Raw genomic sequence first — 23,618 nt, forward strand, 5'->3', positions numbered from 1 at the left:
TAGTGCTTTAAATAGTATGTGCATTCTTGGGTAAATGTATGCGTATTGTCAGTAAATGTAACTAAATGCCTATGTAGGCAGGTATTCTGGAATGATTATATCATAGCAAGCATGAGTTGTAAGGAAGTGTTATTGTGTAATTATAATTATAGTGGGAATGTTATGAGGGGAATAACCATATGTCTGAAAAACCTGTAGTATACCGTTTGACAGATAGGAGTCAGTATAAAAGTGAAAATGCTGTAGTTCGTTTGTTTGTTTATGAAATGAAATAAAGTCTGAGAAGTCTGTAGTATGCCTATTGACCAGTAGGGGTCAGCATGTAGGCGAAAATGCAGTGGTTCGTTGGTTTGTACATGAATTTCAATAATGTCTGAGAAGCCTGTAGAACACCGAATGACCGGTAGGGGTCAGCATGTAGGCAAAAATGCAGTGGTTCGTTGGTTTGTACATGAATTGCAATAATGTCTGAGAAGCCTGTAGTACACCGAATGACCGGTAGGGGTCACTGTGTAGGTGAATATGCAGTGGTTTATTGGTTTGTACATGAAAAGCAAAACGTCTAAGAAGCCTGTAGTATACCGAATGATCGATGGGGGTTAGTGTTTAGGTGAAAAATGCTGTGGTTTGTTGGTTTGTACATGAAATGAGTGGGTACTGGTGGGCTAGCTAAATACCAAGTGGTGAAACAATTATGCTTTTGAGCGTGACAGATGAGTCCCTGCTAGTTGCCAAGCGGCTTGAGAGGCGCTATCTATGCGTGGGCCCGAGGGGAAGTTTGAGGCCACCGAACGTTGTGGCAGGGTGTTGGCCTCTCGGTGTCAATTAAAGCATAAGAAAGAATGGGAGTGACAGGTGAGGCCCTCTCTTTGCATTATTGCGAGGTGGCTAGCTATGATTTGGCCCGAGGGGCGAAATACCTCAGAGTATGAGGATGGGGATGTTGGCCTCGCGGGACCACTAGCCTATGGATTAAGACCAGAAGAATTTACCTAATTGGGACACATAACCTAGAACCAGTACCCCTTAAAACATAGAAAGTAATGGGTTCTGGCGTAGTACCCAATATGTGAGTCAGGCCGAGTTGTTACAGTAGAGGTAACCAGTGACTGAAAAATTATTAGGATGTTTACCTGTGAATATGAGATTTATATGTAGACGTCTGACTGTAATGTAGTAGTTTTGGCCAGATCGTGGGCCCTAAAACAATAACCTACCCGATACTCTGCAGAGGGTAGTTTTAATGAGAAAGAAGATGACGGCTTCAGTGCTTGTAAAAGCTGCCGTCCTGCGTATAATAAGCTAAAAGAGTAAATTTACACATTTACCTATTTTTTATGTGTACTGTTTAGTTTTAAAATTGAAACCTAATAAATTCCAACCAACCCATAAGGTAAATATAATTAACACAGGTGTGAGAAATCACTATTCCTAGTAAGAACCCCTGGTATGAACCTGTGAAAAAAAGGTCAGGAAAATCAGGACATATCATCCATGTATAACCATTTATATTAGTAGAAATTTATAAGTGACTGTAATAACGTTTGTAAGCAGTAGGGGCAAAATCCCTTGGAGTACCGTTTGAAATTCGTGCTTATTTGTGAGTTGTATGTAATCCCTGAAAGGATTAGATAGAGTATTGAAACATACGAATGGATACATCCTAAGTGTAGATCGTAAACCGAATTGGCAATTTCATATATATATAATATATATATATATATCCGAATAATATCGTTCGTTAGATTTAAGAAGTGTGAATCATGTGAGTAAATACAAGATTTTAGCCGAACGGTATATTTATGCAAAAACGAAAAGAACCGTTGGTTTAAACGAACGGGGCTCCGCCGTGTAAAGCTAGGAAGTTTTGCGGCGGTTGCTTTACGGCGGGCCTGACTTACAGTTTTCCCGCGGTTGCGAGTAACGAAACGGGCTGTGCAGACGCCAGTGACGGGGGAGACCCATGGAAGCGCCGGACCAGGAGACCTCGAGGAAACAGGTAAGGAAAATCCAAGATGGCGGTCTGAACCGGAAGTAAAACGTTTCAGACTCGCCAGACCAGTAACAGTAAGGTGGGAGTGGGTTGGCAGCCCTTTTAAAGGGAATTCAAGCCCCTCCCACAACTACAGGCCAAGCCTTCATAAATATATATAGAAGGTGTATCCCTGAAGTTGTGGGAGGGATTTTAAGCCTATTTAAACCCAGCAAACACCTTACTTACCGGTCTTCAACAATTTCGGAAATTCTTCTTCTGGGTAGCGCAGACCTCTGACGTCCTTTCCGCCCGACACGAGTACGCATTTTCACAGCATTCAGCACCAGTTCCAATCTTGAGTAGTTCGGCTTCTGGCATTTTCATTCGTATGGGCAATCGTGCAAATATATCTTAACATTTCGGCTATGTTAACGATGTGCACATTTCTTAATACCCGGTCATAAGTGGTTCGGTTATTTCATTCATTTTAACAATTACATTTAGAGCATTACTAGTTATATAACCTTTCACTATCCTATTTTCCCATTGATGTACTTTACGTTTTGCGCATTCTTCGTGATGACAGGGGAAATTTGTCACGTATGCTGTTCGTTATATTTCTTAAAGCTACATAACTAGTTCAATGTTAGTCAGTCAATTTTGTTTGAATGCTTGTTTAAGTTTTCCAAACCTAAAGAAATAAATGGCTAGTGTTTTTATTTGTTCTGTAAAAAAAAAAAAAAATATATATATATATATATATATATATTTTACTCTTTCCTTTGTAGGGGTTAAATTACGTTGCTACAATTGCGCAGAGTTTCACGTGTTCAGTCTGGTTAGTAAATTCCCTCTTTAAAGCTTTAATTTCTCCCCCCCCCTCTAATTTATAGACTATTAAGTTATTTAATTATCCAACAGCTGGATAAATTCAATACATAAGTTTACCTTAAGCAATTATACAACGCTCTTCTAATTAACAGAGTTAATAGCTGTTCTGGTAATAATCTGCTACCGTTTTTTTTTTCCCTCCTCCCCCACTCCCTTACTCCTTCCATTTTCGTAAATGGCGTTTCAGTTTAGGTAAAAAATACCGCCCTACCAGACGACGGCAGCCCCTAACAACTCATTAGGGCTTCTCAAGTACGTTTTCAAGTTCACGTTCAGGTAAGGATAGCAAGCAATTAAAAATTTTCTTTTTTTTTTTTTGCTCAGTTTTGCATGTTTCGTCCCTCGCAGTATTAGGTGACTGGCTGTCAGGTGGTTAGGAGCCCAATAGCGATAATCTACTCCCGGCTCAGCTGGAAGGCTAATCCATGCATCCAATTCCCTCTCAGTAAAGTAATACTTCCTGATATTATTTTTAAACCTTTGTCCCTCTAATTTAAGACTATGTCCTCTTGTTGTGGTAGTTTTTCTTCTTTTAAATATAGTCTCCTCCTGTCAGGATTACTGTTTGATCCAGCACGTAGAACTGTATAGCACGGATGACAAATAAGTAACGTATTACCGGTCCTTAGAATGGCCGGATTTAACGTACATAGAATAGTCAAAATTCTAGCCGAGGTCAGGGAACACAGAAAGGGACACAGCGATGAGGAAACCAGGAGTCAGGATACCAGAATATAGAAAAGTCAATAAACAAAGCCAAATTTAAAAACCAGGTAGAAAACTAATAACAGGAACGCGCTCTCAGACAACCACAAGGGAAATCACGACAGGGCACTGAGCAGGATGAGAACTGGGCCTGAATACCCCTCCTTTAGTTCTGATAGGCTGTAACCGGCCTTTGACCCCAAAGTCAGTTACCAGGTTTCATTTGCACAATTGCTGCTCAGCATTAACCCTTCTGTGGATTCGGTTGCTGCTCGGCACAACTTATCCTGTGTGGACAGTAAATGTAATTAACCACATTTCTATAAGCGGATGAATACGTGACACCTCCTTTGCTGTGTTGATTCCCTTTATGTATTTAAATTTTTCTATCATATTCCCCCTGTCTCGTCTTTCCTCCAAGCTATACATGTTAAGATCCTTTAACCTTTCCCGGTAAGTTTTATCCTGCAATCCATGAACCAGTTTAGTAGCCCTTCTCTGAACTCTCTCTAAAGTATCAATATCCTTCTGGAGATATGGTCTCCAGTACTGCGTACAATACTCCAAGTGAGGTCTCACCAGTGTTCTGTACAATGGCATGATCACTTCCCTCTTTCTACTGCTCCCTATTCAACCAAGCATTATGCTAGCATTTCCTGCTGCTCTATTACATTGTCTGCCTACCTTTAAGTCATCAGAAATAATCGCCCCTAAATCCCTTTCCTCAGATGTTGAGGTTAGGACTCTATCAAATATTCTGTACTTTGCCCTTGGGTTTTTACGTCCAAGATGCATTATCTTGCACTTATCCACATTAAATTTCAGTTGCTACAACTCTGACCATTTTTCTAGTTTACCTAAATTATTTGCCATTTGGCTTATCACTCCTGGAACATCAACCCTGTTACATATCTTAGTATCATCAGCAAAAAGACCTACCTTATCATCAAGATCTTCTGCATTATCACTAATAAAAATATTAAAGAGAATGGGTCCAAGTACAGATTTCTGAGGTACCCCACTGGTGACAAGCCCAAGCTTCAAATATACTCCATTGACTACAACCCTCTGTTGCCTGTCACTCAGCCACTGCCTTACCCATTCAACAATATTGGAATCCAAACTCAAAGATTGCAGTTTATTGATAAGCCTTCTATGTGCAACAGTGTCAAAAGCCTTACTGAAATCTAGGTAAGCAATGTCTACTGCACCACCCCGATCTATAATTTTAGTTACCCAATCAAAAAAAATCAATAAGATTAGTTTGGCATTATCTCCCTGAAGTAAACCCATGTTGAAAACAATGTGTTTTTAGATGTTCAACAATCCTATCCTTTAACATGGTTTCCATCACTTTCCCCACTACTTACCCCAAGACTTACTGGCCTATAGTTGCCAGACTCCTCCCTATTACCTTTCTTGTGAATGGGCACAACATTCGCCAACTTCCAATCTTCTGTGACTACTCCTGTTAACAATGACTGGTTAAATAAATCTGTTAATGGTTTTGCTAGTACACCACTAAGCTCTTTTAATAGCTTTGGGTGTATTCCATCAGGTCCCATTTACGTATTTGTCTTTACTTTTGACAGTCAGCTAGACCTTCTTCACTATTCTCTTCTACATACCTTCCTTCTTTTGTTTTTAATCTAACTAATCCTTGTTTTACTTTTCTTTTCTCATTTATGTATCTAAAAAAGGTTTTGTCCCCCTTTTTTACTGACTGTGCTATTTTCTCTTCTGTGTGTGATTTGGAAGCTCTTCTAACTTGCTTAGCCTCGTTCTGCCTAATCTCATAGATCATTCTGTCTTCCTCACTCTGTTTTATAATTACTAAATGCTAACTTTTTGTTTTTTACTATTTTGGCCACATCTGCGGAGTACCACAGTGGTTTCTTGAATTTTTTGCTTTTACTGACAAGCCTAATGCAATTTTCTGTTGCCTTCAGTAGTGCGACTTTTAAATAATCCCATTTCTCTTGGACTCCATTTAAATTGCTCCGGTCTGATAATGACTCCTTTACACATATTCTAATTTTAGAAAAGTCTGTTTTCCTAAAGTCTAAAACTTTTGTTTTTGTGTGGTGTGACTCAGTCACTGTTCTTATATTAAACCACACTGACTGATGATCATTGGATCCCAAACTTTCACTTACAGTAATATCTGATACCAAATCTCCATTTGTCAACACTAAATCTAGTATGGCCTCTTTACGAGTTGGCTCCTCAACGGCTTGTTTTAGAGACAATCCTAGTAGGGAGTTTAGAATATGTGTGCTTCTGGCACAAGCAGCTATTTTTGTTTTCCAATTCACTTCAGGAAGATTAAAGTCATCCATGATGATAACTTCCCCCTTTATTGTCATTTTAGCTATTTCCTCAACTAGTAGATTATCTAACTCTTCAATTTGTCCTGGGGGCCTATAAATCATACCTACACGAGTTACTGTGTGATTACCAAATTCTAACGTAACCCAAACGGACTCTACGTTCACCTCACTAACTTTTATTAGGCTAGATTTTATGCTATCCTTCACATACAGGGCCACCCCTTCCCCTTTCTTGCCTTCCCTGTCTTTATATAAAGAGTACCCTGGTATTGCTATGTCCCAGTCATTTTTCTCATTATAGAAGAGAAGGCAGTAGATGGGAACAAAAAGTACTTTAAATAGTGCAGGCTAGCCACTCCAAATTAGGGATCACTCCCAATCCCAAAAAGATACAAGCCAACAATTAGTATAGTTTAAAAAACATATACCACCGGGGGCGCCACAGTCACACACGTGTAAATATATTTACCAAATAGTGGGCGCAGGTTGTCATGTAAAGAGATAAAAACAGTAAAATATAGTGAAGTATTTAATAACAGAGATACAAATGATAAAAAGGTAAAAAAGTACACTCACAAATATAATGGCACAATAGGGACATATGTCTAAGTTGTGCTAAAAAAGCTTGTCAGCCCCTTTCTGGGCTAAGTTCCCCTTTGTAGCATGGATCCAGTTTACCAGATTCAATGGTAGTCCGTCTGTAAGTGGCTGAACTCCAACTCTGTAATGTGGTCCAATAGTTCTGTGGGGGTGCTGGCAGGCTTCAAACTGCTCGACGCGTTTCGTCTCACCGACTTTTTCAAGAGCTATATTTGCTTCCCTGCTTCCGGCTTTTTAAATCCTTCAGTTCGCGCATTTTTTCCATTACACGCATGCGCACTGCGGCTATAGTGTCCACACACATAGCGTGTATCCATTTGGAACGCAAATAACTTTATTGATAATCTGTGCCGAGATACACTTCCGTATTAGACCACCGGGTCCTACGGACAAGTGTGGAAGCACTCAAAGCAATTACATTAACCGGATAGTTTCATTCAACACTACAGTATTCTTTATAAATGGCTAAAAAAGCACATGTTATAGCTCCTTCCATATAAATCTTGAGTGTTCAATCCGTTACATTATGTATCTGTAATCCTAGTACCATTTGAATAACGCTTAAAGGTACAGATCAGATTACAAATAGTAGTACAATTGATACCGGAGAAACTGACGGAAGCCAAGCACAGAGAGATGGACACAGGTTTCTTCAGGAAGGAAGAGATTCTTTATTCGGTTCACCGATCGGGACTCAGAGGGACTAATGTCACCAAAATACAACAAGTTCTGAGCCCCGGACAATAGTGCAGGCTCCTTATATAGGCACATAACTCCTCCCATATTAAGCTCCACCCGCACATTCTCTTAACCAATCAAAACAAGTAAGAATTAACTTCCTGCTTGACCGCATGGCTTGTCCAGCACAATGGAGGAGGGGAATACTACATCCGGTATTCTTGCACATGCTCCGTACACTACTGATCGGATCTTGCCACGTGCAACCAACCGACCGATACGTCAGCATATGCACGTACGCATGCCACGTGGTAATCTCGGCCCACTAAATTTATTTTTACCGAGATTCCACCACACAATAAGTTTCAAAAATTCAGGCATATCTACTGAGGGAAAAGAGACAATAGTACATATTAATCTAATATATCTTATCCATACATATAGAGTAAAGCTTATATTATATAAAACCATCAACCCAAACAGACTCTATGTTCGCCTCACTAACTTTTATTAGGCTAGATTTTATGCTATCCTTCACGTACAGGGCCACCCCTTCCCCTTTCTTGCCTTCCCTGTCTTTTCTATATAAAGAGTACCCTGGTATTGCTATGTCCCAGTCATTTTTCTCATTATACCTTGTCTCAGTAACAGCAACTAAATCTACACTATCAGTTGCCATTATTGCCACAAGTTCATGGATCTTATTCCCTAAACTGCAAGCATTTGTAGACATGACTCTAAGCTTATCATTTTTTAACACACTTGCTACAGGCACCTTCTCTCCTTGTTTTGGGGGACAATTGGATTGATGTTTTATCACCCTTTTGCCTCCCCCCTAGTTTAACTATGTCCTAGCAAAACCTCTGAACTGATCACTGAGAACATTTGTTCCCTTTTGAGAAAACCCTATTTGTTGTACAGTTCATTTCCATTCCAAATAGAGCTACCATGAGAAATGAAGCCAAATCCTTGCTCTCTGCACCATTCACCAAGCCACAAGTTAAAGTCCCTAATACACATCCGCCTGTCATTATCAGTGTAATGCATAGGCAGAACTTCAGAGAATGACATAGTGGAAGTACCCTGTGGTATATCATTGGCAAAACCACAAAAAAAACGTATTTTACCTCATTGCAAGCCAAGTACATCCAATTCCCCTTCCTGCTTTGCTAGCTTAACAATATTACAAATACGTCTTCTGTCTCTGTGAGCAGTAGCTCCTTTTCCTAGAGATGATTCTTACTTGTAACAGTAAAAAGAAAAATATTGAACAGCTGAAGAATCAGAAAAACTCTCCAGAATATCTCCAAGCACACACTTTGAAGCAGCACTTGGAGGCAGGAACCAAGCTAAATTGCAGCAACCAAGCTATCCTTCGAATTCTATTAAAGTACCAACAGCTCCTCCTTTGTCTACTGTTATATCTCCTCAGTACATGTCTTTAAGAGCAGTATTTGACAGAAGAAAAGCTGAAAAGTTACCACCCCATAAATCATAGATTTACTACCTGGTTCTATACCTCAAAAGGGGAGATCCTTTGTCTCCCCAAGAGAACCCTGTCATGGAGGAGTACATCAAGGAATCACTACAAAAAGGGTTTATCAGGAGATCCTCTTCTATGGCCGGGGCAGGCTTCTTTTTTGTATCCAAGAAAGAGGGTGATTTAAGACCATGTATCGATAAGGGTCTTAACAAAATCACAATAAAAGATTCCTATCCCATTTTATTGATACTGGAATTGTTTGATAGACTGAGTGTAAAACTGCCTTTAACACCAGGAGTGGTCACTATGAGTACAGCGTGATGCCCTTTGGTCTCTGTAATGCCACAGCACTGTTTCAGGATTTTATCAATGATGTGTTGAGGGAGTACATACTCACATTTGTAATAGTGTACCTAGACAACATATTGATATATTCACATGATCTACGTACTCATGAAATGCATGTTAGACAAGTTTTGAAGACTCTTATCAATGGCCTCTATTGTAAACTTTAGAAGTGTCTGTTTGACCAAACTGGCCAAGTGCCATTCCTGGGCTATCTAGTTTAGCTAATGGCTTTCATATGGATCCTGAAAAGCTTTCTGCAGGTATAGACTGGCCCTTACAACATGCTTTGAAAGCCATCCAGCAATTTATTGGCTTTGCAAACCATTACAGATGTTTCATAAAAGATTTTTCCTCTATTATTGCACCCATTACCAGATTGACAAAAATGAATGTTAATACACATGCCTGGACCCCAGAAGCACTTGATGCCTTTTGTTTTCTTAAGACCGCATTTGCTTCTGCTCCTATTCTTCAGCATTCTTACCCTTCCTTGCCTTTTGTAATGGAGGTTCATGCCTCAGAGGTGTGAGTGTGAGCAGTTGTGTCCCAAATAGAGTTCCCTAACAAACCATTGCATCCTTGTGGATTTTATTACAAGCAAATGTCTAAGGCTGAAAGGAACTTTGACATTGGCAACAGGGAACTCCTTGTCATCATCGTAGCCAGGCCGGACTGGCCATCAGGCAAATTGGGAGGACCCAATGCCAATGCCCAATGGGCCGTGATGGCCATAGGCCAAGGCCGTCAGGGGAGATCACAGGATCTCCTGTGCTGTCCCATGCAGGGCCAACACTTTCAGGGTGCCGGCCCTGCTGTGTGCCTTCATGGGCGGTGGGGAGATCAGAGATCTCCCTCACTGGCCCACAGGCACTTTACTGGACAGCCGGCGGAGGAGTGTGGGAGGGAGGACCCAAGGGAGCTCTATCTTGCAGCTCTACCGGGTTCCTCTCGCGAAGTCTGGGCGCTGCTGTGGTTACCACAGCAACTCTCTGATCTCGCGACAGTGAACTCCATGAGTACACCAGGGATTTACCTCCACTATGACCACCAGGAATTTACCTCCATTATGACCACCAGGCTTTCAAGAGATTCACCTCTACAGTGCCTTGCAAAAGTATTCACCCCCGTTGGCATTTTTTCGTGTTTTGTTGCCTCACAACCTGGAATTACCATGGATTGTCTGATGATTTAATTTGCAGAACATGCCCACAACTTTGAAGATTTTTTTTTTTTAATTATTGTGAAGCAAACAACAAATAGGACAAAATAACAGAAAAAGTCAATGTGTATAACTATTCACCCCCCTAAAGTCAATACTTTGTAGAGCCACCTTTTGCGGCAATAACAGCTCCACGTTGCTTTGGATAAGTCTCTATGAGCTTGCCACATCTTACCACTGGGATTTTTTGCCCATTCCTCCTTGCAAAACTGCTCCAAGCTCCTTCAAGTTGGATGGTTTGCACTTGTGAACAGCAATCTTTAAGCCTGACCACAGATTTTCTATTGAATTGAGGTCTGGGCTTTGACTAGGCCATTCCAACACATTTACATGTTACCACTTAAACCACTCAAGTGTTGCTTTAGCAGTGTGTTTGGGGTCATTGTCCTGCTGGAAGGTGAACCTACGTCCTAGCCTCAAATCAGGCACAGAGTGGTACAGGTTTTGCTCAAGAATATCCCTGTATTTAGCACCATCCATTTTTCCCTCAACTCTGACCAGTTTCCCAGTGCCAGCTGCTGAAAAAAATCCCCACAGCATGATGCTGCCACCATGTTTCACTGTGGGGATGGTGTTCTTTGGGTGAAGTGATGTGTTGGGTTTGCGCCAGACATAGCATTTTCTTTGATGGCCATAAAGTAAAATTTTAGTCACATCAGACCAGAGCACCTTCCTCCATACGTTATGGGAGTCTCCCACATGCCTCTTCGCAAACTCAAAATTTGCCATTTTGTTTTTTGCTAAAAGTAATGGCTTTCTTCTAGCCACTCTGCCATAAAGCCTGACTCTATGGAGCATACGGCTTATTGTCGTCCTATGTACAGATACTCCAGTTTCTGCTGTGGAACTCTGCAGCTCCTCCAGGTCTCTGTGCTGCCTTTCTGATTAATGCCCTCCTTGCCCAGTCCGTGAGTTTTGGTGGGTGGCCGTCTCTTTCAAGGTTTGCTGTTGTGCCATGTTCTTTCCATTTGGTTATGATAGATTTGATGGTGCTCCTGGGGATCATCAAATAGTTGGATATTTTTTTATAACCTAACCCTGACTTGTACTTCTCAACAACATTGTCCCTTACTTGTTTGGAGAGTTCCTTGGTCTTCATGGCAGTGTTTGGTTAGTGGTGCATCTTGTAGGTGTTGCAGCCTCTGGGGCCTTTCAAAAAAGGTGTGTATATGTAATGACTGATCATGTGACACTTAGATTGCACACAGGTAGACATCATAATTATGTGACCTCTGAAGGTAATTGGTTGCACCAGAGCTTTTTATGGGCTTCATAACAAAGGGGTTGAATACCTACGCACATGCCAATTTTCTGTTTTCTTTTTCTAAAAAATAGTTTTATGTATATATTTTTCTCATTTCACTTCACCAACTTAGACTATTGTTTTCCGATCCATCACATAAAATTCAGATTAATAAAACATTGCACTTAAGGCTATAATGTAACAAAATAGGTAAAAAGTTAAGGGGGTGAATAATTTTTCCAAGGCACTGTAATGTCACCCCTCCAAGGCAAAGGTAAGAAGGGAGGAGGGCTCTAAAATATAAATTTTGTTTAAAAAAAATAAATACAAAAAAACAACATATTACTTTCATACTCCCTCTACTGCACACCACACACACACACACTTCACCTCTCACACACTGCACCTTCCATACACACTGTACCCCTCATACACACTGCACCTTTCACACTTCACCTCTCACACACAGCCTCACACTGCACCCCTCACACACACACACACACACACACACACACACACACACACACTGCACTCCCCCCACTGCACACCAAACACAAACTCTAACTACACTCTTCACACACTGCACTCACACACTGTACTCTTCACACAGACACACACACTGCACCCTTCATACACACTGCACCTTTCACACACACACACCCCCTCACATACCCACACACACTGCACTCCTCTTCGCTCCACTGCACACCAAACAAACACACTAACTACACCCTTCACACACTGCACTCAGACACTGCACCCTTCACACAGACAAACACATACACACTGCACCTTTAATACACAGAGTGCACCGTTTATAGACACTGCACCTTTCATACACACTGCAACCAGTGGCGGAACTACCACGGTTGCAGGGGGTCGCAGCTGTGTAACTGTAATTCCAGGGGAACCGGTCAGCGCTTTAACAGCGCGACCAGGCCCCCTCTGATGATGTCAGAGGCTGGGAGGAAGTGACTTCCCCGGTCACTTCCTCCCAGCAACCACTGGGAGCCGTGCGGGAGGAAGGAGAGGGAGTCAGATTGGGAACATGTATGTGTCTACATGTGTATCTGTTTGCATGTGTGGGGGGAAGGAATAACATATGGGAGGGGGACAATAGATGTATGGGAGGAGGGTGGCGGGGGCGATGGGGGTTGATGAACAGGGGGGGGGACCCAGGGCAATTTTCACACTGCGGCCCCATGGTTTCTAATTATACCCCTGACTGCAGCCTTCACACACAGTGCACCCCTCACACACACACACACACACTGCAACCCCCCCACACATAAACACACACTGCACCCTTCAAGAGCATTGAACCAACATGCTCACTTTGAGAGGGGGCGTATTTGTCATTGGTGAAGACATAACACCCCTAACATAACACCCCTCTGGCCCCGGCCCCTTCACAGTGGGCCGCTGTGACTCAAAAATGCCCGGGCCAAGTTTCTTTCCCAGTCCAGCCCTGATCGTAGCACTCAAAGATCTCCTGGAAGGTTCTAAGGATCCTGTTATTTTAACGGATCATAAGAATCTTTCTTATTTAAGCAAAGCTAAGAGGTTGTCTTCTAGACAGGCTAGGTGGTCTCTGTTTTTATCACAATCAATTATGTCATCAGCTATAGACCAGGTGACTGCAACAACATAGCAGATGATCTGTCTAGGCAGTTTGAAACAACTGATAAACAAGAATTTGATCTCACTTCTGTCCTACTGCCTGACAGGATAGTCGCTGCTACTCTTCTCTCCATTTCTTCTTCTATTCTACAAATTATACAATCCTAGCCACCAAAGTAAAAACCTGTTGATAAGTTATATGTTGCTCTCACTGAAAGAAATGCTGTCACGCTATCATGATACTAAGACAGCCGGGCATCCTGGCATCTCTAAAACTTTAATTGCAGTTTCACTGAACTTCTAGTGGCCCTTTATGCACAAGGACATCACCGATTACGTACAAGCTTGGTTTACTTGTGCCAGCATGAAGTCCTCTCATAGGGTTCCTGGTGGTTTATTGCAACCTTTACCTATACCTGGGAGACCTTGGTCTAATTTATCTATGGATTTTATTGTTGACCTTCCTCCTTCCAATGGTAAAACGGTCATCCCTTTGATAGTTGATAGATTCTCTAAGATGGCTCATTTTGTGTCACTTGTCAAATTACCGTCTTCCAAAGATTTGGCTGCTATTTTCTCAAGCAAGATATTTAGATTACATAGCATACCTGATTCCATAGTTTCTGATAGGGGCAGTCAGTTAATTTCCCGGTTCTGGAGAGCCTTTTGCTCGGAGATGGGTATTGCTCTGTCCTTTACCAATGGAGCTGCTGAACATGCCAACTAGTCCCTAGAGCAATATCTTTGCCGTTTTGTTTCCCACCATCAGAATGATTGGGCTGTCCTGCTCCATTGAAATTGCTCATAATAATGCAGCTCAGGAGTCTTCCGGTAACAGTCCTTTTTGTGTTGTTTATGGTTGTTCTCCCATCTGCATTCTCTTTACGGGGTATGCCAGTTCTGGATGAACATTACGTTGGTCAGAGTGCAGTCTGTGAGGAATTAAATGTGTGTTAGGGATGCAATGTGCGTGTGTGAAGAGTGCAGAGTGGGTGAGGGATGCAATATGTGTCTGTAAAGGAGTGCAGTGTTTGTGTGAGAGGTAAAATGTGCGTTACGGGTACAGTGTGTGTGTGGGGGGTACAATGTGTCTGAGGGATGCAGTTTGTGTATGTGTGAGAGGTACAATGTGTGTTTGTGTGAGGGGTTCAATATGTGTGTGTTGCAATATGTTGTGAGGTATTGTGTGGTTTTTTTAAATTAAAATATAAATATTCCCCCTATCTTCTTACCTTTGGCTCAGCAGGGGGCACATAGCAAGCCAGGTGGTCCGCTGGTGAGTGAACTCTAGCCGGCAGCTCTTCCAGATAGAGTTCACACAAAACTCACACAAAATCTGGCCTGTCAGAGAGTTGCCATGGTAACCATGGCAATACTCCAACCTCGTGCGAGGAACCTACTCCGACCTCTGCAATACTCCGACCTCTGCAGAGCTGCAGACTAGAGCTCCCAGGTCCTCCAAAAGTCACACATCCCCTCACAAACCTAGTTTTACACTCCCTTACCTCCCAATATGGAAATGGGATAGGTGAGAGGGTATTTAAGAGGGTGTCGCAAGTTATGCAATTGACACACACGGCACACATAATAGGCAGGCCCATCTGGAAAGTGTTCATTTACAATCTAAAATCATATATTACACCATACTATGCAAACATTCTTTATCTTGCCTTGTGTACCATACCAAAGGAAGTCGTTTTTTTGGTAGAAAATGGATAAGGAGTTTAATGGACTGTTCTGATCTGTATTCACGTGTGTGTGTGCCCTTGCCCCTTATCTGCCTGCATGCCTGTAAACATCAGATGTGATTATGTGAGCTAATCACAATGCTTTCCCATAGGATGGCTGGGACTGTCAAGGAGACAGATCAGGGGCAGAGCCAGCACAAGTCAAACACAGCCTTGGCCAATCAGCATCTCCTCATAGAGATCCATTGACTGAAACTACAAATATGGATCAAGCACCACTAAGTTTGCAAAGACTCAATATAGAGAATTAACATTTTAGACCTGTACCTATTAGTGTCATTAAGAAACACCTTAATAATCTAAAAATGAAAAACCAGTCTGGACCTGATCAAATCCCAGCAATACTGTTGAAGCTCAGTGCGCCGGCAATTGCTAATCCTGTCACATCCCTAATTAACAAATCCTTGGTGTCTGGATACATACCCAAACTTTGGAAGACTGCGAGAGTAGTGTCTATCCATAAAAGTGGTGACACTACTTTGGTTTCTAACTATCGCCCAATATCTTTGTTCCCAGTGGTTTCATAAATCGTAGAAAAATGTGTCCATACGCAACTATGTGGGTATTGCCAACAATCAAACTATCTGACCACTGATCAATCAGGTTTCCGCCCGAATCACTGAACTACAACTGCCCTCTTAAAAGTTTGCAATGACATCAAACTGGCATGGAACAAGGAGACCTCACTGAAGCTATTTTCCTTGATTTTGCTAAGGCTGACACAGTAAACCACGACATCGTACTGCAAAAACTAAAAATCTCCGGTATTGGTGATCGTCCGTCAACCTGTTATCAATCATATGTATCGGACTGATCACAATATGTGTAGAATTCTGACAGTGACTCCCTCCCTCTTCCAGTCTGGTCTGGTGTTCCCCAAGATTCCATTCTCGGCCCCCTACGATTCACATTATTTATAAATGATTTCCCTAATGTCTGCAGAATCCTCAAATGTACACATGTACGCAGACGACACAGTAATCTATGCACGCAAACCCCATCTACCGCAGCTTGAGTCTGTGCCAGTTCACAGAGGTAGAAAAGTGGATCACAAAAAACAAACTTTTCCTAAACACTGACAACACTGTCACAATGATCTTTGGTACAGTACCTACCACAAAATTCCCATCTATGCATCAAAACAAAATCAAATAGCACTCAACTCTTTCAAATACTTGGGTATGTTGTTAGACCCCAATCTTTTGGCCTCCACATAAAAAAAGCTTGCATCAAAACCTTTTCCAAAACTAGGTGCCCTGTTCAGAAACAAATCCTGCCTCATCCCTACAGTAAAGGAAAAGATTGTACAGCAAATGCTGATGCCAATCATTGATTATGGGGATGTAGTATATGCACCTACACCACAAACTCGCCTTAATAAGCTTAAAACGTTGTATAACTTGTTCTGACGCTTAGTTACATAGTTACATAGTTACATAGCTGAAAAGAGACTTGCGTCCATCAAGTTCAGCCTTCCTCACATATGCTTTTGCTGTTGATCCAAAAGAAGGCAAAAAACCCAGTCTGAAGCGCTTCCAATTTTGCAACAAACTAGGAAAAAATTCCTTCTTGACCCCAAAATAGCAGTCAGATGTCTCCTTGGATCAAGCAGCTATTAGCCCACTAATTAGAAATTGTATCCCTGTATGTTATGTTTTTGCAAGTATTTATCCAATTGCAATTTAAACATCTGTACAGGGAGTGCAGAATTATTAGGCAAATGAGTATTTTGACCACATCATCCTCTTTATGCATGTTGTCTTACTCCAAGCTGTATAGGCTCGAAAGCCTACTACCAATTAAGCATATTAGGTGATGTGCATCTCTGTAATGAGAAGGGGTGTGGTCTAATGACATCAACACCCTATATCAGGTGTGCATAATTATTAGGCAACTTCATTTCCTTTGGCAAAATGGGTCAAAAGAAGGACTTGACAGGCTCAGAAAAGTCAAAAATAGTGAGATATCTTGCAGAGGGATGCAGCACTCTTAAAATTGCAAAGCTTCTGAAGCGTGATCATCGAGCAATCAAGAGTTTCATTCAAAATAGTCAACAGGGTCGCAAGAAGCGTGTGGAGAAACCAAGGCGCAAAATAACTGCCCATGAACTGAGAAAAGTCAAGCGTGCAGCTGCCAAGATGCCACTTGCCACCAGTTTGGCCATATTTCAGAGCTGCAACATCACTGGAGTGCCCAAAAGCACAAGGTGTGCAATACTCAGAGACATGGCCAAGGTAAGAAAGGCTGAAAGACTACCACCACTGAACAAGACACACAAGCTGAAACGTCAAGACTGGGCCAAGAAATATCTCAAGACTGATTTTTCTAAGGTTTTATGGATTGATGAAATGAGAGTGAGTCTTGATGGGCCAGATGGATGGGCCCGTGGCTGGATTGGTAAAGGGCAGAGAGCTCCAGTCCGACTCAGACGCCAGCAAGGTGGAGGTGGAGTACTGGTTTGGGCTGGTATCATCAAAGATGAGCTTGTGGGGCCTTTTCGGGTTGAGGATGGAGTCAAGCTCAACTCCCAGTCCTACTGCCAGTTTCTGGAAGACACCTTCTTCAAGCAGTGGTACAGGAAGAAGTCTGCATCCTTCAAGAAAAACATGATTTTCATGCAGGACAATGCTCCATCACACGCGTCCAAGTACTCCACAGCGTGGCTGGAAAGAAAGGGTATAAAAGAAGAAAATCTAATGACATGGCCTCCTTGTTCACCTGATCTGAACCCCATTGAGAACCTGTGGTCCATCATCAAATGTGAGATTTACAAGGAGGGAAAACAGTACACCTCTCTGAACAGTGTCTGGGAGGGTGTGGTTGCTGCTGCACGCAATGTTGATGGTTAACAGATCAAAACACTGACAGAATCCATGGATGGCAGGCTTTTGAGTGTCCTTGCAAAGAAAGGTGGCTATATTGGTCACTGATTTGTTTTTGTTATGTTTTTGAATGTCAGAAATGTATATTTGTGAATGTTGAGATGTTATATTGGTTTCACTGGTAAAAATAAATAATTGAAATGGGTATATATTTGTTTTTTGCCAAGTTGCCTAATAATTATGCACAGTAATAGTCACCTGCACACACAGATATCCCCCTAAAATAGCTATAACTAAAAACAAACTAAAAACTACTTCCAAAAATATTCAGCTTTGATATTAATGAGTTTTTTGGGTTCATTGAGAACATGGTTGTTGTTCAATAATAAAATTAATCCTCAAAAATACAACTTGCCTAATAATTCTGCACTCCCTGTATAAACTGACACAACCACCTCTTCCGGCAATGAATTCCATATCCTTATTGCTCTTACTGTAAAAAAACTTTTCTTTGCCTTAGATGAAATCCATGCCTTTCATCAATTTTGTAGCTCGTCTCTGCACTTTTTCTAGTGCCATCATATCCTTCTTTAGAACAGGTGCCCAAAATTGCACAGCATATTCAATGTGTGGTCTTACCAGCGATTTATAAAGAGGCAAAATTATATTTTCATCTCGAGAATTTATGCCCCTATTTATTTGTGCTACAATGTGATTACAGGACCCACCATTATGACATGCTAAAATAACTAAACTGTCTGTCACTGGATTCCAGACACACCTTTCATCTTTCCAGCCTTGTGTTTAAAAGCTATTCTGGGCAGCTCCCACCCTACCTGAGTAGAATGCTCTCCCCGGCTGTTCCCACCTCATATAACCTCCGATTACATAGTATACCTCAACACAAAAAGAAAGTGTCTCGATCCTCATTCTACTACAGAGCATTAAAATTATGGAATGACCTCGCGCACACTTTCAAATCTTCCCCAAGCCTAAAATCCTTTAAGAGATCCCTCTCTACATATCTCAAAACAGAATGTACCTGTCATGGTTGATTATATATTTACCTATTCTATGTTAACTTTTGTATATATTGTGTATTAATATTGTTTTTGTGTTTTATTGTACCCTGTGGTATCAATGCAATGTTTTGTGGACCCAGGACATGCTTGAAAACGAGAAAATGCAATGTATCCTTCCTGTTAAAATATTTTATAAATAATCAATTGAGTCAATGCATCTCTATGAGGAAAGTTCAGTGTCTGCATGGAGAGGGTGGAGACATTGAATGGCAGTACTGCACAGTATGCGGCGCTGACACAGGAAGCACCTCCAGTAGCCATCTGAGCAGTGACTAGTGGAGTTATCACTAGGCTGTAATGTAAACACTGTATTTTCTGTGAAAAGACAGTGTTTCTGCAAAAACCTGAAGGGAGTAATTCTACTCGCCAGAAGCAATACAATAAGTTGTAGTTGTTCTGGCGACTATAGTGTCCATTTAACTGATGTGCACAGTTAGTATCAAATTATGGAAGTAGAAGCGGATTGATTGTCTGACAAATTGGAGAAAATGTACCGTATATACGCAAGTATAAGCAGAGTTTTTCAGCAATTTTTTGTGCTGAAAAACCCCAACTCGGCTTATACTCTAGTCAGTGTCTGTATTATGGCAATTTTTTATTGCCATAATACAGACAATGGGGCTGTGGGGGCTGCAGAGATCTTACTGACCTCTCCTGCAGCTCCTGTCGGCTCCCTCCTCCTCCACGCCGGTCCGTTCAGCACCTCAGTCAGCTCCCAGTGTAAATCTCGCGAGAGCCGCGGGGTCATAGTGTGGCCGCGAGACTTACAGTGAGAGCTGACAGAAGAGCTGCACGGACCGGCGCGGAGGAGAAGGGAGCTGACAGGAGCTGCAGGAGAGGTAAGTGCTCCCCGCCAGCCCCCCTTCCACCCCCACTGAACTTCCAATGCCACTGGACCACCAGGGAGTGAGAACCCCCTCCCTGGCCAGCTAGCAAGCAGGGAGGGGGGACGAAAAAAAAATAAATATAAATAATAAAATATTAATAATTTAAAAAAAATAATAGTACAAATAAAATACAAAATAATAAAAAAAATATTAAAATAATTAAAAAATAATAATTAAATAAAATAAAAAATTAAAAAATATTAAAATAATTAAAAAAAAATTGTCCACCCCCCACCAAGGCTCTGCAACACACACACACACACACACACACACACTGCACTCATACACACACACACACACACACACACACACACTGCATTCATACACACACTGCATTCATACACACACTGCACTCATACACACACACACTGCATTCATACACACACACTGCAAATAAATATTCAATTAATATAATTTTTTTAGGATCTAATTTTATTTAGAAATTTACCAGTAGCTGCTGCATTTCCCACCCTAGTCTTATACTCGAGTCAATAAGTTTTCCCAGTTTTTTGGTGTAAAATTAGGGGCCTCGGCTTATATTCGGGTCGGCTTATACTAGAGTATATACAATATTTTGGAAATATGAATGTTAGTATCTGATTGACTTTATAATGAAGTATGAGCCTTTATTGAAAAATGTTTGATCATTACCCACATAAAATAAAATATAATCCAAAAATATGAAGAATAACCTTGAAAATAAGGAAGAGAATAGAGAAAAAGAGAAAGTGAATTGAGGGAAAAAGTTAATAAAATGGAGTCAAACAGTGCACTGTTTTGTATTTGGCCAATTCAGTGTCCCTTTAACCCAAGGGGCTGTAGGAAAACTTCATGATGTCTGCTTAATCTAGCCTTTGAATAACATGATTTAAGAGTAGTAGCTGGCGATACCCTTGACCTAATCTTCACTTATGCATGTATAGTATCTAATATCTGCAACACTCCATATCCACTCTCTGATCACCACCTCTTATCATTTGCTCTCGCGTACCCCCTCACCCAACAACCTCAGCCTAACCACCCTCAACTCAGGAGGGACCTTAATTCTCTTGATCTCCAACAGTTGTCAGCTGACATTGATTCACAACTGCTGTCCATCCCTTCCCTCTCCTGTCCTTCACTGGCCATCTCCATATATAACTCTACTCTTACATCTGCCTTGAACACTGCAGCGCCACTCCAAACAAGCACCTCGAGGAGGACCCGCCCCCAACCATGGCATACTAAATCAACGTGCTACCTGCAAAGATGCTCCCGTTGTGCTGAACGCTCCTGGAGGAAGTCTCGTACCCAATCAGACTTTCTCCATTATAGATTCATATTGTGTTCATACAGTGCAGCCCTTGCCCTTGCCAAACAGTCCTATTTTTCCTCTCTCATTAGTTCATGTTCCCGCAACCCCAGGCGTCTCTTTGACACCTTTAATTCTCTTCTTCGCCCTGCTGTGGCCACCCCCAAAACTAACCTTACTGCTGACAACTTTGCATGTTACTTCACTGACAAGATTGAACAGCTAAGGAAAGAATTCTCCCCTCCTTGCCTTTCTGTTTCTCAATCACACATAGATCATGCCTTTCCTACCCTTCAGATATTCTCCCCAGCTACTGACCAAGAGGTGGCTGCTCTTCTTTGCTCCTCTCGCACCACCACTTGCCCACTCGATCCTGTCCCATCTCACCTTATCAGATCTCTCTCCACTTGTCTCGTGCCTTCTCTAACACACATCTTCAACTGCTCGCTCTCTTCTGGCATCGTCCCTGCTGACCTTAAACATGTCACTGTAGTACCTATACTAAAAAAAAACATCCCTCTCTAACTACCGTCCCATATCCCTGCTCCCTTTTTCCTCAAAGCTTCTGGAAAGACTTGTCTTTACCCGTGTGTGTCATTTCCTCAATTCCAACTATCTCCTTGACCACCTTCAATCTGGCTTCCGCCCTCTCCACTCTACAGAGACTGCCCTTATCAAAGTTACTAACAACCTAATCGCAGCTAAATCCAAAGGCCACTACTCCATACTAATTCTTCTTGACCTCTCAGCGGCCTTTGACACCGTTGATCATGCTCTCCTTCTTCAAACTCTTCAATCGCTTGGTCTCTGTGACTCTGTCCTCTCGTGGTTTCCCTCTTATCTCTCCCAACGCTCATTCAGTGTCTCCTTTTCTAATGATACCTCCTCCCCTTGCCCTGTCTCGGTTGGAGTCCCCCAAGGCTCCGTCCTTGGTCCCCTTCTATTTTCTCTTTATACTGCCTCTCTTGGATTCCACTACCACCTGTACGCTGATGACACCCAGTTATATCTCTCCTCCCCGGACCTCTCCCCTGCCTTCCTGCAACGCGTCACTGCTTGCCTTTCTTCCATCTCTGACTGGATGTCCTCCCGCTTTCTGAAACTCAATCTCTCAAAAACTGAGCTCCTTGTCTTTCCTCCTCCTAATACTGATCCTCCTCTTTCGCTCTCCCTTCAAGTTTGTGGTACCAACATCAGTCCATCCTTGCAAGCGCGCTGTCTTGGCGTCATACTTGACTCTGGTCTCACCTTTGAGCCTCACATCCAGCATCTTGCCAAATCCTGTAGATTCCATCTTAAAAACAAAGCCCGCATCCGCCCCTTTCTTGCACCAGATACTACCAAGGAGCTTGTCCATGCTCTAGTAATTTCCTGCATGGATTATTGTAACCCTCTCCTGATTGGTCTTCCCAATAGCCGTACTGCACCCCTACAGTCCGTAATGAACGCTGCTGCTAGATTGATTTTCCTCTCTAGTCATTTCTCTCACACCTCACCCCTCTGCCAGTCCTTACATTGGCTTCCTGTATGCTATAGGAGTCAATTCAAGGTACTAACTCGCACCTATAAAGCACTGAACAACTCTAGCCCCTCTTATATCTCCTCACAGATCCATAGGTATGTCCCTTCTCAGTCTCTCCGCTCTGCCCGTGACCACCTCCTGTCCGTTGTCCACACTCGTACGGCCAACTCGCGCTTGCAGGACTTCTCGCGGGCGGCTCCCTTCCTATGGAATAGCCTGTCTACCGCCATCAGACTCTCCCCTAGTCTTGCATCTTTTAAGAAGTGCCTTAAAACCCATCTCTTTCGGAAAGCTTATGGCCTCCAAGACTAACCCCTACCTCACATACCTGTCTCTTGCCCTCTCCTAAAGGGCAGCCCACCTTATTTGATTGCAAATTCCTGTCCTAATGTGTTTTACACCCCACCTCCTATAGAATGTAAGCTCGTTTGAGCAGGGTCCTTTTCAACCTATTGTCCATGTAAGTTTATTTGTAATTGTCCTATTTATAGTTAAATCCCCTCTCATAATATTGTAAAGCGCTACGAAATCTGTTGGCGCTATATAAATGGCAATAATAATAATAATAAAAAGAGTATTATGAACTGTAGCAGCTAGTTCAGAACTTTGTGAATTACTTTATTAAAGTCAACTACTGCCTGTAGACAAAAGTTTCACAATAAAGTGTCTATTTTCTTTGTTATACTACAGTCACTATGGTTTGGCCATTTGGCAAACATGAATCTGCTGCTGCTGTGCGAAATACTACGCAGCCTCCAATTGTTTCACATGACAACTCCACGGAAGTGGCTGGATCTGGGGACAAGGCTGCTGATGCCTTCAAAAAGATTCAACAAGAGCTCATGAATCAGATCAGTAAGATCCCCTGTAAGTACAAACAATCTGTATTTTTGGATGCATTTATGTTTTGCAAAAATCCTCAGCTTAGAAATGTCTTCATTATTATGTTTTTTATTTGCATTATTGATTTATATAGCACCAGACAAACAAAGGAGTAAGGAGTGCTGTACTTAAACAGGGAGGATAAAAACCTAGATAGATATGATGATAAAATGATGGTGTACAGAAACAGTAGGGTGGAAGGAGAGAGACTGAAGTAGAAGCACAAGTAGTGTGTGGAATGAAAGGTGGACTGCTATAAAGAAAGAAGTTACCTGGTAAGATTCTAAGCTTT

At 42.0% G+C, this 23,618-nt stretch overlaps 1 protein-coding gene across 1 annotated transcript in view; it reads left to right on the plus strand.

Moving 5' to 3' along the window:
* The window catches only part of SYT2 (synaptotagmin 2), a 470,295-nt gene that overhangs the window by 124,535 nt on the left and 322,142 nt on the right, over positions 1 to 23,618 (plus strand). The window contains exon 2 of the mRNA XM_063453184.1: positions 23,135 to 23,311. Coding sequence (XP_063309254.1) covers positions 23,140 to 23,311 — 172 coding nt within the window. The 5' untranslated portion in view covers positions 23,135 to 23,139. The remainder of the gene's footprint in view (positions 1 to 23,134; positions 23,312 to 23,618) is intronic.

The sequence above is a fragment of the Pelobates fuscus genome, chromosome 1 (genome assembly GCF_036172605.1).
Source record: "Pelobates fuscus isolate aPelFus1 chromosome 1, aPelFus1.pri, whole genome shotgun sequence".
Taxonomy (NCBI): domain Eukaryota; kingdom Metazoa; phylum Chordata; class Amphibia; order Anura; family Pelobatidae; genus Pelobates; species Pelobates fuscus.